The 16,863-nt window shown below is 47.7% G+C and overlaps 2 protein-coding genes across 11 annotated transcripts in view; both read left to right on the forward strand.

The window, feature by feature from the left end:
• LOC132393113 (protein Shroom2-like) overlaps window positions 1-16,863 on the forward strand; it is a 241,546-nt gene that overhangs the window by 16,459 nt on the left and 208,224 nt on the right. The gene's annotated exons all lie outside the window — the stretch shown is intronic.
• On the forward strand, window positions 4,081-11,163 carry LOC132393115 (uncharacterized). Its single transcript, XM_059967943.1, has 2 exons — window positions 4,081-5,591; window positions 8,807-11,163. Exon 2 carries the CDS (start codon window positions 9,723-9,725, stop codon window positions 11,010-11,012), a length of 1,290 nt encoding a protein of 429 aa, XP_059823926.1. The 5' UTR covers window positions 4,081-5,591; window positions 8,807-9,722; the 3' UTR covers window positions 11,013-11,163.

Consider the following 16,863-nt stretch of genomic DNA (forward strand, 5'->3'; position numbering starts at 1 on the left):
GGGGTCTGTCTTTTGGAGGCATCATTCCTTGAAGGTTTCCTGGATCCTACTGAGGTTAGTGTCCACGATGGAGCTGACCAAGTTACAATTCTCTGCAGCTTATTTTGATCCGGTGTAGTACTCTTCTCCCACCCCACCCCACCCATCATACCAGGCGGTGACACTGCCAATTAGAATCTGCAGAAATTTCCGAGAGTCTTTGGTGCTATATCAAATCTTTTCAAACTCCTAACGAAATACAGCTGCTGTCTTGCCTTCTTTGTAGTTGCATCGATATGTTGGGCCAAGGATAGATCCTCTGAGATGTTGACATCAAGGAACTTGAAATTGCTCACCATTTCCACTTCTAATCCCTCTGAGGATTGTCGTGTGTTCCCTTATCTTGCCCTTTCTGAAGTCCACAATCGGTTCTTTGATCTTACTGATGTGAGTGTAAGGTTGTTGCTGCAACCTTACTCGCAGATAAATCTGATAAATGTGGGGATGATAAGGTTTCTCCTCACAGGGAAAGAGCTTTGTGCTTGTACATGGTCTTTCACAGCCTCTGATCATTCCAGTGCGTTTTGTAGCCAGTGAAGTTGTTTTCAAACGTGGTCATTTTTGAGAAGTGCAGTAGAGAGTTTATAGATAACAAGTCTTGATGTGGGAAGAACTGAATTACTAGTTTTCATGATGTGACTGTTTTTCCTTCAGCCAGCAACTTCACACTCCCAAGCTGTGTCCATCTCAGTGCAAACCTGTTTGTCTCCCATTGTTGAATCTTCTGTAGATAAGATGTCATCTGAAACTCTGCCTGTACCTCAACTTGCACAGGATCCTACTGTTCCAGCAAGTTTGTGCTTACTAATCTGCCTCTAAACTCTTCATCATCTACATTTTAAAATCCTTATACTGGTTCTCAAATCTATCTATAGCCCCTTATCCTTGCTTTTTCTGTGTGATCTTCTCAAGTCAATTTTAATACCTGACTTTTGATCATTTTGAATTCGAATGCTTTGCCTCTGGTGGAATGTCTTCAGATACTAAAGCCTCCATAAACTCCTTTGCCTCTACTTCTACTCATGATGCTCTTTAAAGCTATCTTTGGCCAAGCATTTGATCATCTACTGTCTCTTTGTGTCATTGATAAATAAAAGGTCTTGGCATGTTAGATGCAAGGAGGGTATGTTCCTTGACTGACGAGACCAGAGCGCTGTCTCAAAATAAGGAGTAGGCATCACGGGCCCATCGCATCCCACCATACAAGGTAATGTAGTTGTTAAGCACAATGCTTTACAGTACAGGCGACCCAGGTTCAATTCCTGCCACTGCCTGTAAGGAGTTTGTTTTTTCTGCCTGTGACCGCGTGGGTCTTTTCCCATGGTAAAGACATACTGGTTGGTCGGTTAAATGTTCAATGTAAATTGTTCCACGATTAGGCTAGGATTAAATTAGGGGATTGCTGGCTGGGTGACGGGGCTCAAAGACCCAGAAGGGCCTGTTCTGCCCTGTATGTCAATAAACAAAACAATCATCAAAGATCCCTAGGCCATCTTCTTGCAGCTACCATTGGGCAGGGGAGACAAATGCCTGAACTCCTCACACCAGGTTCAAGAGCAGCTGTTCCCCTTCAACCATTTGGTCGTTGAACCAGTTTGCACAACCCTAATTGTTCCCTTAACCATTTAGTACTACTGTGCTCTTCATTGTAAAAATTGTGTATAATTTCAGTTTTTCTTGCTAACATGGCACCTTTGGTGCTACAGAGGCTGTGTACAAGAAGGGCCAGAGTCACCTCTACTTTCTGAGGAGACTGAGGTGCATCGGGCCTCTCCTTCACATGTTCTACCAGTCTGTCTGTCAGTTTTCTATGTGGTGGTGTGTTGGGTGATGCCAAAAGACTCAATAAACTGATTAGAAGGGCTGGTTCTGTTATAGGAGTCAAGCTGGACACACTGGAGACTGTGGTAGAACAAAAGACCCTACAGAAAAATCTTGGCAATTTTGGACAGAGATTCTCACCCTCTGCATCCCACCTTGGCTGAACAGAGAAGCACTTTTAGTTATAGATGAAGACAACCACACTGCTCCAACGAGCACTGCATGAGGTCATTTTTGCCCTTAGCCATTAGGCTCAATAATGAGTCAACCTATAGCCAGGGAGGTGATGGCCCCCTCCTGCTAGACTGTTATTAACCTCTGCTGTTGTAGACACCTGTGCAATACTACCATCACTTCTAATCTGGATGGTGTGAATGTTCACCCGTTACATATAATATTACGGTAATTCTTGCACTACCACCTTACCAGTGTGAACTTCGTAATCCTGTAAATCTTACAACATTGACTTGTAAATATTGAAGATTTTATTTTAAGGTAGCTTATTTTAAAAAATTTTTTCTTCTAATATTTGTCTATCTGTGCACTGTAATGCTGCTGTGACACTGTAATTTCCTTTGGGACCAATGAAGTATCTGTCTATCTAGGAGTCTCTTTCTTTCTATGTGCCTGTGCTGTTGCTGTAAGTAAACTTTTCACTGTCTTATATGACAATAAGCTTGACTTAGAGGTCATGCAGAACTGGTGTCTGGAGAAATTTCTTCCCTTCGAAGAAGGTGAATCTTCAGTATTCTCCATTCTACAGGTCTGTGGAGGCTCATTATAATATCTATAAACTATTAACATTGTATGTTTTCTACTTCTGGGTTTTTTTCATTAGGTTCCACATTTCACATCATTGCCTGTTTTAATTAGCTTGTCCATAACCCCTGGAGGCACTGTGTGTCCTTTTCCCAGTGCTGCCCAACCTTGTATCCTCAGCAAGATTGGATGTAGCTCACACTTGGTCCACATATTTCTAGTCATTGATACAGTAGTGAACAGCTTAGATTCTGAGGCTAGTCACAGTCTCCAAACCCAAAAATTACATTTTCATATCTACTGCTTAATCAATTATCAATCTACGCCAGAAAGGTCCTCCCCTGGTTGTGCATGTCTGATTTATGTGCAGCCCGCATGTATAAATGGGAGTTTGGAAACCTGGCTTTGGCATATACACATTTACCAGCTGCTGTGGAGCTGCAGGGGAATTCTGCTGTGTGGGAACTCAGTTTGAGTCGATCTCTGGTTGAGTTAAGCACCCTGGTTTCTCTCTCCTCCTCACTTCCTGCTCCTGAGTGAAGGCCCCTACGGGGGGTTTGAACCGTCTCTCTCTTCCTCTGTGCTGTCAGAGGATGTTACCGAAGTTCTGGGTCTGCGTTTTATGGATTGAACTGTGGTTATCTTTTGGACGACTTTCAGTCAGGGCGGCCTACAGATAATGAACATTGAGTTGAACTGAATGTTGGCTCTTAGATTAAGTGTTTGTGTTTTTTGCTCGTTCTTGTTGCCAATTTGCGCGAGGGGGGAGTTGATGTTCTTGTTGCCGTTTCGCAGTTTGTGTTTTACACATGGCGGCTCCGTGGTTTCCTTTATTACGTTTCTGTCTGTGGAGAAGATGAATCTCAGGGTTGTATACTGCATATGTACTTTGATAATAAATATATTTTGAATTTTTAACGTCATGATACACTTGGTTTATTCAGGTTTTTATTTGTCAGCTAGCCACATTTCCTATTTGGAAATAGTTTGGGTTACAACTGGTTCTCGGGGGCAGAACCCTGTTGTAACCCATTTATTACCACAAACCCTACATGCTCTACACTTACCTCTTGCGTGATACCTTTCAACGGCCTTTTAGACAATAGGTGCAGGAGTAGGCCATTCGGCCCTTTGAGCCAGCACCGCCATTCACTGTGATCATGGTTGATCATCCCTGTTCCTGCCTTCTCCCCATATCCCTTGATTCCGCTATCTTTAAGAGCTCTATCTAACTCTTTTAAATGGTTCCTCCTGAGCTATATTACAAATTACAACCTCAGCAATCACCTAGCTGTTCTGTGAAGTAGAGTTTCCTCTCCATATGTTCATTTGATTATGTGTAATCCATTTGTTTTTATAAACTTCACAGTACAGGTTCTTCAGTCATAAATTCTAGCACATTCCCCGCCCCGCCCCCCGTTAACGTTGGGTGAATTGGTCTGTAGTTCATTGGTTTCCTTCTGTACTACACTGATTGGTGGGAATACATTTATTCCCTTCAAAATTGGAAGAACCAGTTGATAATTTTTAGGAATTTTGGATGCTGACGATCAGTGCATTTGCCATTTTCATTGCCAACTCTTTCAAAGCTTCTGGATATAGGTCATTGGGTCCCAGGGATTATTCACTTCCAGTTCAATTAATTAGCCTCAAGCCATTAAGCCCATTGAGTCTGCTCCACCATTTGATCATGGCTGATGTATATTCCTTCTCAACCCCATTCTCTGCCTTCTCCCGTAACCTTTACTAATCAAGAAGTTATTAATATCTGCTTTAAATGTACAAGTAGGACAAATGAATGAGTCATGGAGTGGAAAAGCCCAACACATCCAATCTGCCTCCCTGAGCTTGTCCCATTTGCCTGTGTTCAGCCCACATTCTCCCATAAACTTTTCCCATCCAGATACCTGTCCGAGTGCTTTTTTAAAGCATTCCACTCAGACAGATCTCAAAGGAGCCAAAACTTCCAAGCCATGATAACTATTCCTGCAAACTGGTTACACACATGAAGATGTGGGTTTGGGTTCTGTCTCTGACCCTCAAAGAACACTGATTTAAATCTGTCCCTGATTATTAAAATAGGCACATCCACCTTCTTGATGAATCAGACCATATAGTCCCTGTTTATTTTGCAGTTATAAGTTTTTTGGTCGTGGGCAAGCACCAGTTTAAATGGTTGATGAGCAAATTCTGAGGATGTTGTTTTAGGGAGTTTGATTTGTTGGCATTGCAGTGTTTCTTTTGTGCTGCATTTAAGCACCTGGGAGAAATAAGGATGTTCACTCTTAGAGAAAATACATTTGCAATGTTGCTTTGATGTTTAAATAACAAACAGCAGCATTGTATTTTCTTGTCGGGTTAATATGAGAAGCATTTTGCATGGGGAGCTCCTGGCTGGGGAGAAAAGAGTTGAAATTCTTGCTTTGATCTGGAAAAATAAATAATTAACTGCCAAAAGCTGTCTTTGAAAATGACTGGAATTTATTTTACACAATTCTCTTGAATCTTTGCTCTTATCCCTCCCCCTCGACTCAGCAGTTTTCTTTAGTGATACTTGACTTTGCCTTGACCTCAAACCGAGCCTACAATGCGTTGTCCCAGCTATTGCTGGTCTCGGGCACTCTTGAACCATTTTATGTTCACATTCTCGGAGTGCGGTTTGTGCGGAGAGGGGAAGGGTCAACGTTTGAAGTAAAACACATTTTGACATTAAGTCAGAGTATGCCGTTATGTTTGACTGATCAGTGATTAGCTCTGACCCAGTTGGGTCTAGTTTCACTGCCAGTTTTCAAAATAAAAAATAAAAAAAGTTGCCTCAACTCTTTCTATATTGTGAGCTGGAAGATTTGTGTCTCGTAGGTGTTTTTTTCCATCTCAGTTTGGAAAGAAGAGCACTGATGTTATATTTTCACATTGAGATCATCTCTGCCTGAAAGCAACCTGGACTCCTGTTGGGTCTGCCTAATTGTTATGTAAGTTACCCCTTTTCAGCATTGAGAGACCTCTTGACATTCAAATGCATTAAAATATGCTTGCTGTACAAGGCACACACTGGATTCTGAGGGATGAATTTGGGTTTGGTGGATGAGGAGGAGGAGGCATGGCCCAGGTTGCCCAGTAGAACTGTGCAGCAATTGACTGCTGGGTGATATCGGCCAAGGCTGGAGAGCCAATCGGCCGCTTGGGTCCATGCACAAAGCGTAGCTGGGGGTTGTTACTGTTACGTGTATTAAGGTAGAGTGAAAGACTTTGTATGTCACCTGAACTGGCAATTCCAAGACGTAAGCACACTGAGGTAGTACAAAGGGAAAAGTAATGATACAATGCGGAATATAGTGTTACAGTAATAGGAAGTGCTGTGCAGGTAGACAAGGTAGAATGAGCAATCAAAATGAACTTTATCATACCAGAAGTCTGTTCAAAAGTCCTATAAGAGTGGGTCAAAGCCGTTGGTTAGTCATACTTGCTTACTTGGGCCCTTAGCTCCCAGTGGAGCATAGACCATCGATGACCTGTCTGGTTGGAGTTCATCAATGTTTCTGTTATCCATTGCACCCACTGTGCAAAGGATTGGCCTGTACACTTCAGCAGAGCCCTGTTGGCTGGCCTTACCCGTTTCCACCTCTCACGTGTTGGATTTGAGAGGCTGTTGATTAGCCTGCTCGGCCCATAGGATAGAATTGGCACAATTATTGTAAAGAGAGTTTGCATATACATACCCACTTTCATGCCCCCCGCCCCGAGTATTCTAAGTGTCTTTACAGTAAACACCCACATCCCCTCACAAATCACCTTCTCTAAAGAACCCACTGGCGAAGTGTAATGGGAAAAAGTGAGAATTTGCAGGCACTTGTGAGTGAGATAATTGGCAGGGGTACAGAGGGGAGGAAAGAGAGAGGGGATAGAAGTAATGGGAACAGGTATAGATCATTTAGGCCAAGTAGTCTCCTCCCCTGCTGCTATAAAATAAACTGCTGGAAAGAATGCATGGGCACAAGAAAATCTGCAGATGCTGGAAATCCAAAGCAACACAAACAAAATGCTGGAGGAGCTCAACAGGGCAAGCAGTCAGCATCAGTCCTGAAGAAGGGTCACAGTTTGAAACATCAACTGTTTATTTATTTCCATAGATGCTGCCTGACTTGCTGAGTTCCTCCAGTATTTTGTGTGTGTTGCTTTGGAAACACTGCAGACACTATTGTATGTAGAGCAACTTCTACTGCCAGCAAAAGCATAATTGCTAAATGGTTGGTATTGTTAGAGATGCACACTATGGATGAAGTCTGCGGGTCAGGCAGGCCCTGTGCAGGGAAATAGATAACGAGGTTACAAATCGAATCCCCTCATCTGGGCTGAAGGATAGAGGGAAGGTAGCTAGCATAGAAAAACGTGGAACGAAGGGATGGAGCAAATTTCAGGTGATAGTTGGATCCAGGGGAGGGAATTGACGGGGAGTGGGGGTGGTAGGAGAGGAAACTGACACGTGGAAAAAAGAGGAGTGAAGTGTATGGGCAATGGGTAGATGGGAGAGGGTGGAAGAGGGGAAAGAGATGTGGCGATGGGGGCCAGGTAACGTGTGAGGAGTGAGAATATAGATAGATAGGTACTTTATTGATCCCAATGGAAATTACAATGTCACAGTAGCATTACAAGTGCACAGATATACAAACGTTTGTACAAATATTAGAAGAGAAATAAGAAAGAATAAAAAAAGTTACCACAAACAGTTTTAATAGGAGGTGGTCATCACTTCCCTGGCTATAGGTTGACTCATTCTGGAGCCTAGTGGCCAATGGTAAAAATGACCTCATATGGTGCTCTGGAGCAGCGCGGTTGTCTTAGTCTGCAATGTTCAGCCCTGCATTGTTTGACTGTACAACATAAGTAACAAAAAGAACATCACAGCACAATATGCCCCTTTCCTCTCTCCCTCTCACACACACTGTCAGTCCTCCAACCGCAGGACAGACTGCCTCAGGGCCTCCCACCTTCAGTAGACTCACAGACTCACAGACGTCTGGCCTCTGACTCTCCTGGTGACTCACAAACCTGCTGAGACAGGGCTTTGGCCTTTGGGTCTTGTCCGCACTCGCTGACTTCGACCTTCGAGCTTCAATCTTCAGTATTGAGAGAGGACTCCCCTCTTTGGCCCCTACACTATCCCTACGAACCTAAAAACCAAGTAATTGAGCCATGACCCGATGGACAGCACAGCTTAGTGCCATCTCGACCAAAGAAGCTGATCCCATCCGCAACTTGCCCAGATGGTTCAAGATATAAAGGGAGTGTCAGTTCTGTGTAGCTCAGCCCTCAGGTGGTGAAATCGAATATCATAGTTACCTGACATCTGCCTGTGGGTCAGTACAGTGTCGCAGAGGACAATTTACGGAAGTTATCCATCTCAAGGTTGACCTACTCATACTAGAGTCCTGTACTTCTGTTGCTTTTCATTCCAATCCTGAGCACTAGTGCTCAAGATCTATATTGACTAACTTTCAGTTGAGTTGTTAGTGATCTTGGCTGTCGTGATGTCCACAAAGCCATGACACAACTCAAAGTACATATATCATCAGGAGTACACACTGTAGTTGTCAACATGTACAACTGAGACTCGTCTTGTGGGCATATTCAATAAATCCAACAGAATCAATGAAAGTCTGCACCAACAGGGTACACAACCGGTGTGCAAAAGACAACAACTGCAAATACAAAAAGAGAGAAATAATGCTAATAAATAAGCAACAAACATTGAGAACATGAGATGAAGAGTCCTTGGAAGTGAGTCCCCAGGTTGTGGGGACAGTTCAATGATGGGGCGAGTGAAGTTATCCCCTCTGGCTCAAGAGCTGATGGTTGAGGGTAATAACTGTTTCTCAGCCTGGTGGTGTGAGTCCTGAGCCTCAAGCTCAAAACTCAAAAATAAACAAAATTCTGGTGTTCTCCCTAATATTTGTCATTCAGTCAACATCACTGAAACAGATAATCTGTTCCGTTTTCTGGGGTGGTTTGTGGTTTGATTTTGTACAAATCGGCTTCTGAGGTTTCCATGCAAGGGCAAGATTTTGTGCAGTATTCCACTGGTTGCTAAATGATGCCCTGAGATTGTGAAGGGCGAAACCCAAATTGCAAGGATTTTTACGTGTGTGGTGTTAACTTGCACAAGCTCATAAAGATTCTTTTTTTCCAGGTTCTGGGGACATTTGTGCAGATTTGTAGAACATATTCCTTGGTTTAGGCATCGATAAACTCTGCTGGAAGAATGATTTTCAGTAGGAGAGTGGTGAAAATCCTCAACCTACTGGAATGTTACCATGCTGGTCGCCGGAGAGACCTCCTGCTCTGATGGTAGCCTGACTCTTTATCATACCAATGCAATTAGGAAGTGAAAACATTCCTTGATGTGTTTGCAAAAATGTGTCTGTAAACACTTCGGAAATTCTGTGAATTCTCAATCCCTCCAGCTCTGGTCTTGTAACTCGACCACTTCCTTAACCCCAACACATCTCTATCGTTGGGATTTCTTGCTTAAGCTCTGCCTGCTTTCATGCCTTTTTTTCGACTGCTTAAGGCTGTTTTTTTTTAAATCAAGCTTTTTAATCACCTGTTCTTATCATCTTTCTCTTGGGGGTCACCTCAGGTGTGACACTACATCATTACATAACAGTATAACGCCACTGGGGCTTGGTACGTGATGAAACCTGGGTAGTGGCTGGGAGTTCAGTAGTCTTGTGACCTGGAGGAAGAAGCCTATCCTAACAGAAGAATGCCAGCAGTTCTTGTCCTGATGCTACAGTAATGCCTGCTTGATGGTGGGGGGAGGGGTCAAAGAGATTGCTGCACAAATGAAAGGGATTATTGACGGTGCTGTGGTGAACTATGTGCCTGTCGGGACACGCCCCTGCTGACTGCTCCTGTGGCTCCTCCCACAGGCCCCTGTATAAAGGAGACCTGCGGCCTGAAGATCGGCCTCAGTCTCCAGGACCTTGTATGATAGACACTCACTCCTGGTTCCTTCTTCCAGTCAATAAAAGCCGATATCTCGCCTACGTCTCAGTGTGAGTTATTGATGGTGCATCAATTTTATTGACTGGAAGTTTTAAAACATGGAACCCGTTTTGCGTCCGGACCGGTTGGATTTGGACCGTCAAGACCCTGACGCAGCTCTCGCTTTTGAACACTGGCTTGCATGCTTCCAATCGTACTTGGCGGAGCTTCGTGCGACTGAACCCGCCGTTATGCACAGAATCCTACTCTCGAGGGTCTCCTCCAAAGTTTACTCCTTTATCCGGGACCTGCCGACCTACGAAGGGGCACTGGACGCCCTCAAACGACAGTACCTGCGGCCGGTGAACACCGTCTACGCAAGACATCGCTTAGCTACCCGGCAACAGCGGCCTGGCGAATCGTGCGCTGAGTTTCTCCGAGCACTACAGACACTCGTCCGAGCTTGTGACTGCAAGACGCTCACGGCAGAACAGCATGCGGAGCTGCTGGTGCGAGACGCCTTTGTGACGGGACTGAGGTCAGTGTACATGCGCCAGCGGCTGCTGGAGAACTCGGATCTTACCTTAAGCTCGGCGATAGAGAAGGCCAACGCTCTAGAAGCTGCGCGGCATAACGCCGACGCTGTCCAGTCGCGCGATTCCCCGCCGGTTTCGTGGACGCCTCAGACCCCGCCACCGCCGGCTCCCGGGAGCGAATTCGCCAACGCCGCCGCCAGTCGCCATTCCACGAGCTCCCCGACCCAGACCACGGCTGTGGCCCGTAAGAAACTCGTGCTTTGTTATTTCTGTGGCCAAAAGAAACATCCTGGACAACGCTGTCCAGCGCGAGAAGCGACCTGCTCCAGCTGCGGAAAGCGGGGCCACTTCGCCAAGGTCTGTAAGTCTCAACCTCGAGCGGAGTGCAGCGCTGCGGGTGAAACGTGGGGGCCGCCATCTTGCATGCCGGGATGTGGGCGGCCATCTTTGTCGACGTCAGCACGCCCCGCCCCCGATCCTCAGATGCTGACCGGGTACCCCGGATGTGAGCGGCCATCTTTGTCGGCGTCAGCATGCCCCGCCCCCGACCCTCCGATGCTGACCGGGTACCCCGACGGCGATCCAACTCTGGCCACTGTGACTCTCGACCAAAGCGCCCCACACCAGCTTGCAAGGTCCATGATGGACATCCAGGTGGAGGGGCATTGGACTGGATGCCTGTTTGACACGGGCAGCACTGGGAGTTTTATTCACCCGGACACAGTGCAACGCTGCGGACTTGCAACGCTGCGGACTTGCAACGCGGCCGGTCAGTCGGAGGTTCCATTTGGCCTCTGGGTCGCAGTCCGCAGACATCTGGGCGGGTTGTGTAGCGACTTTGGTGGTGCAAGGCACAGAATATCGGGACTTTGAACTGCTGGTCATGCCTAATCTGTGTGCACCTGTGCTATTGGGGCTGGACTTCCAGAGCCATCTCGAAAGTGTGACTATGGTATACGACGGGCCCCTCCCACCACTCACTGTCAAGAATCCTCAGTTTTGTGGGACTTCTTCACATACCCCGCTACTGACCACACACACACACGGACACACACATCCCATCCAGAACCAGGCCAACAGCTGCGCTACCGACACTTGCAGCCTCTCCACTCTCAAGATCCCTCCCCCACCGCTGTTCGCCAACCTGACCCCCGACTGTAAACCTGTGGCAACCAAAAGCAGGAGGTACAGCGCGGGGGACCGGGCCTTCATTCAGTCGGAGGTGCAGCGGCCCCTCAGGGAGGGGATCATTGAGCCGAGCACAAGCCCTTGGAGGGCCCAGGTGGTTTTTGTTCGGACTGGGCAGAAAAATAGGATGGTGGTGGACTATAGTCAAACCATCAATAGGTTTACGCAGCTTGACGCATACCCCCTACCCCGCATCGCGGATATGGTCAACCAGATTGCTCAGTATAAGGTGTACTCGACAATAGATCTGAAATCCGCTTATCACCAGCTCCCCATCTGCCCAGAGGACTGCCCCTACACCGCCTTCGAGGCGGGCGGCCGGCTCTATCACTTCCTGCGCGTCCCTTTCGGTGTCACGAATGGTGTCTCTGTCTTCCAGAGGGAAATGGACCGGATGGTGGACCAGTACCAACTGCAGGCCACATTTCCCTATCTGGATAACATCACCATCTGTGGTCATGACAGGCCAGATCACGACGCCAACCTCCAACGGTTTCTCCAAGTGGCTGCAGCTCTGAACCTTACTTATAACAGGGACAAGTGTGTTTTTGGTACCACCCGCCTTGCTATACTTGGGTATGTCGTGGAAAACGGGGTTATTGGGCCTGATCCCGAACGTATGCGCCCCCTGTTAGAGCTCCCTCTTCCCACCACTCTCAAGGCCCTCAGACGGTGCCTGGGGTTTTTTTCCTATTACGCCCAATGGGTCCCCCATTACGCAGACAAGGCTCGCCCCCTGGTCAAGTCTACCTCGTTTCCCCTCTCTGCTGAGGCCTGCGCGGCCTTCAACTGCATTAAAGCGGACATTGCCAAAGCTACGATGCATGCAGTGGACGAGACCGCTCCCTTCCAAGTGGAGTGTGATGCCTCCGATTTCGCTCTGGCTGCTACCCTTAATCAGGAAGGCAGACCAGTAGCATTCTTTTCTCGCACCCTCCAAGGCTCTGAAATTCGGCACTCCGCGGTGGAGAAAGAAGCCCAGGCCATAGTGGAGGCTGTTAGGCACTGGAGGCACTATCTTGCTGGCAAAAGATTCACTGTGCTGACCGACCAGCGCTCGGTTGCGTTCCTGTTCAGCAACCAACAGCGGGGCAAGATCAAAAATGATAAGATTTTGCGGTGGAGGATAGAACTCTCCACCTACACCTATGATATCCTGTACCGGCCTGGCAGACTCAATGAGCCCCCTGATGCCCTATCCCGGGGAACATGTGCTAGCACACAGCTCGACCAGCTGTACGCCCTTCATGCACAACTTTGCCATCCGGGGGTCACCCGATTTTACCATTTTGTGAAAGCTCGGAACCTGCCGTACTCCCTGGAGGACATCAGGACGATGACCAGGGACTGCCAAATTTGTGCCGAGTGCAAACCGCACTACTACTGTCCTGACACGGCACAACTTGTCAAGGCCACCCGCCCTTTTGAACGCCTGAGTGTTGACTTTAAGGGCCCCCTTCCCTCCACTGACCGCAATGTCTATTTTCTCAGTGTTATTGACGAGTTCTCACGGTTCCCCTTTGCCATCCCCTGCCCCGACACCACTGCCACGTCCGTCATAAAAGCCCTGCGCCAGCTCTTCACTCTGTTCGGGTATCCCTGCTATATCCACAGTGATAGAGGGTCCTCCTTTATGAGTGAGGAGCTGCGCCAGTACTTGCTAGCTAGGGGCATTGCTACCAGTCGGACCACGAGTTATAATCCCCGGGGTAATGGCCAGGTAGAGAGGGAGAATGCCACAGTGTGGAAGGCCACACTTTTAGCCCTTAAGTCCAAAGGGTTGCCGGTCTCTCGATGGCAGGAGGTCCTCCCTGAGGCACTGCACTCTATCCGCTCTCTGTTATGTACGTCCACCAATGCCACCCCTCACGAACGCCTATTCTCTTTTCCCAGGAAGTCTGTCACTGGGACCACCCTACCAGTTTGGCTGACGTCCCCGGGGCCAGTGCTGCTCCGGAAACGTGAGGAGCAATAAATACTCCCCGCTGGTGGAGAGGGTTCACCTTCTCCATGCGAACCCCCAGTATGCTTACGTGGTCTTACCTGATGGGCGGGAGGACACGGTCTCCATCCGCGACCTGGCACCCGCAGGTGCAGCAGACCACTACCCTGAAGGCTCTCCGGTAACTGTGAACCCTGCACCAGAGGTGACACCGTACTCACCAGGCCCTACACAGACTCCTCACGACACTTGTATACCGGGCGTTTCGTACGCATTTATACCAGGCGCCTCGCACATGCATGAGGGATCACCGGCGCCTAGTGGGCAAGAACACGCGCAACCCCCGTCCCCTGTGCAATCGCCAATGTTGCCGGCACCTATGCGGTCACAGCCGGTGCTACGTAGATCGCAGCGACAGATTCGACCGCCTGATCGGCTTGACTTGTAAGAACCTTCGCTACATGAGGACTTTTTCAAACGAAGGGGGGGTGAATGTGGTGAACTATGTGCCTGTCGGGACACGCCCCTGCTGACTGCTCCTGTGGCTCCTCCCACAGGCCCCTGTATAAAGGAGACCTGCGGCCTGAAGATCGGCCTCAGTCTCCAGGACCTTGTATGATAGACACTCACTCCTGGTTCCTTCTTCCAGTCAATAAAAGCCGATATCTCGCCTACGTCTCAGTGTGAGTTATTGATGGTGCATCAGGTGCAAAGGGCCTTGCATACACAGTGCTCCAGATAAATGTCTCTGGGTGGAGGAGAGACCCTGGTGATCCTCTCAGGAGCCTTTGCAATACTTTGGAGGGACTTGCAGCCAGATGCTGTGCAGTTGCCGTACCAGACAGGAATGCAGATGGTCAGGACACTCTCAGAGGCACTCCTGTAAAGATAGGTTAGGATGCGGAGGAGGGGAAGCCTCACTAACCTCAATCTCCTCAGGAAGTGGGGATGCTGGAAGTATTGACTAAAGAGGTGGTCTTGAGAGACCAGGTGAGGTCACTGTTAGGTCACTTCCAGAAACGTGGTGCTCCTAACTCCCTCCATGTGATCAACCTGCACCTTCCTATATTCTACAATCATCTCTTTGGTCTTGTGCACACTGGGACTCAAGTTGTTGAGCTCGTACCACTGCCTCTGTTGGCGCTGAGGGCAACCAGCAACAAACGATGAATGGGTTTGAACCGGGCCTAGCAGTGCAGTCATGCATCAGGAGTGGACTGAACGTGCAGCCCTGTTTGGGGGGTTTCGGTGCTCAGCGTGTGATGGAGCTGGAGATGTAACACACACTGACCGTGACCTTTTGGTCAAGAAGTCCAAGATCCAGTTACAGAGAGAGGTGTTGAGCGCCAATGAGGAGAGTTTCTCACCAGCTTCTGTGGGATAATCGTATTAAATAGCAAGATGAAGTCAGTAAACATTGACTGAGGCACCACCTTCCAGTTGGGACAGGATGGAGCGGAGTGCAGAGGTTATGGTATCATCAATAGACTGATTTGAGTGATAAGCCACTGGATAGGCTGTGGTCTACAGGAAGATGGGGTTTAATGTGATCCATAACTAGCTGTTCAAAGCACTTCATTATTGTTGCGGCCAGCAACACTGGACAGTAGTCTCTGAGGCAGGTGTACTGTCGTCCCCTTGGGCACCGGGATGATGTGGCCGCCTTGAAGCTTGCAGGGACAGTAGGATGTTCCAGAAGGATGTTGAAGATGTCTGTTAGAAGCTCAGTTAACTGGGATGCACCCGACCAGGTATGTTATCAGGGCACGCAGTTTTACGTGGGTTGACCCTAGCTAGGGTTTTCCTTATAGCGATCCTGTTACTTGCCGTTGTCAGGTTGGGGACCAAACACAAGTATTGGACTCAGATCAAGTATTGGCTTTAAGGTAGAGTTCCCTCCAATCCCGTCTGCCACGTGATCTCCCCTGTCTCCCATGTCCTTGTTCTCTCCTCCCACTTCCCGCTTTGCCTTTTATTTCATTGCCAGCTTTCTTCAGTTCTGATGAAAGGTTATCACCTATGATATTCAATCTCTGCTCCTGTCCCAGACGCTGTGGAGCACTTTGAGCACCCTGTGTCTCCGTGCATTGTCGGATGGGCTTCTTCACCGGTGTTGCCTGAGTTTTCTACCTCTAACCCCCGCCAAGTGTGCATTTTATCCGGGTACCAGAACGCAGAAGTACAAATCTACTTGAAAGCCACCATGAGTCCCACACTTAGGCTCGCTTTCTAACATGTTCATCCGTGCAGCAGGTTTGGTGGTGGAACGTCTGTACTGAGACGTGGGTAGGTTTGCACGCTGCTGGTGCATATTGAATTACAGATGGGACATCCACACTTGCCTGCTGCAGGCACAAAGTTGCAGCATCAATTTCAGCTTCCTTTTGTGGAGGACTCTCTGTTATGGAAATAAAGACTGCAAGTCATAGAAGCAGAATTAGGGCATTTGCCCATCGAGTCTGCCCCACCATTCCATCATGGTTGATTTATTTTCCCTCTCAACTCTATTCTCCTGCCCCGTATCCTCCCTTATAATCTTTCAAACCCTTATCAATCAAGAACCTATCAACCTTTGCTTTAAGTGACTTCACCTCCCACCTGTCTGTGGCAATGAGTTTCACAGATTCACCATCCTCTGGCTAAAGAAATTCCTCCTCATCTCTGTTCTAAAGGGATGTCCTTCTAATCTGGTGCTGTGCCCTCTGGTCCCAGACTCACCAACTATAGGAAACATCCTCTCCACTTCCACTCACTTTAGACCTTTCAATATTCGATAGTTTTCAATGAGAATCCCTCCTTATTCTTCTAAACTCCAGCAAGAACAGGCCCAGAGCCACCAAATGATCCACACACATTAACCCTTTCATTCCTGGGATCATTCTAAGGAACTTCCTCTGAGCTCTCTTCAATGCCACCACTTTATTTCTTAGACAGGGGGCCCAAAACGGTGTCCAATACTCCCAAGTGCGGTCTGAGCAATGCATTATAAAGCCTCAGCATTACGTCCTTGCTTTTATATTCTAGAACAGAAAAGAGGAGGGTTGATTGTGGGAGCAGGCTCTAAAAAACATTCCACCGGAGACAGAGTGGGAAATCTAGAATCCTTTCGCTGTATGTAGAACTCAGCCAGTCTGAAGGACCCAGTGGCATGTTCCCAGGCTTGTCAGGGAAACCTAGAGCACCGTAATTATTCCATCACAGGCCAGCCTTCAATGTCACAGAGAGCACGATTTCCCTCTGCACTCAGGTACCCTCCTATTGGTCCTAATATCACCTTTTGGAGTTCAGTGAAATGTTGCCTGAAGCAATTTGGTACAGTTTGCTAAAGTCAGAGCACTACTTAAATCCAAGCTGTTTGATGAACAAAGTGATATTTCATTGCATGGTCATGGTCTGTCGATGAAAACTAATACCTGGACACTAAAAGCCTCATTGATCAGAATCAGTGTCGTCACTGATGAGTTGGACACTCGTTCCTCAATCACACTTTATTTATTTATGCACAAGGAGCACGGCATGGCCCCTGTCACCAAGCTGTTCTGAAGTCTGAACAAAGAAACACAGTTTTTATACAGATTGACTAGTGGTTACGGA

Source organism: Hypanus sabinus, chromosome 4 (assembly GCF_030144855.1).
Source record: "Hypanus sabinus isolate sHypSab1 chromosome 4, sHypSab1.hap1, whole genome shotgun sequence".
NCBI lineage: Eukaryota > Metazoa > Chordata > Chondrichthyes > Myliobatiformes > Dasyatidae > Hypanus > Hypanus sabinus.

Excerpts from the sequence above, each read along its gene's own strand:
- LOC132393115 (XM_059967943.1), top strand. The coding sequence starts at position 9,723 with ATGGAACCCGTTTTGCGTCCGGACCGGTTGGATTTGGACCGTCAAGAC.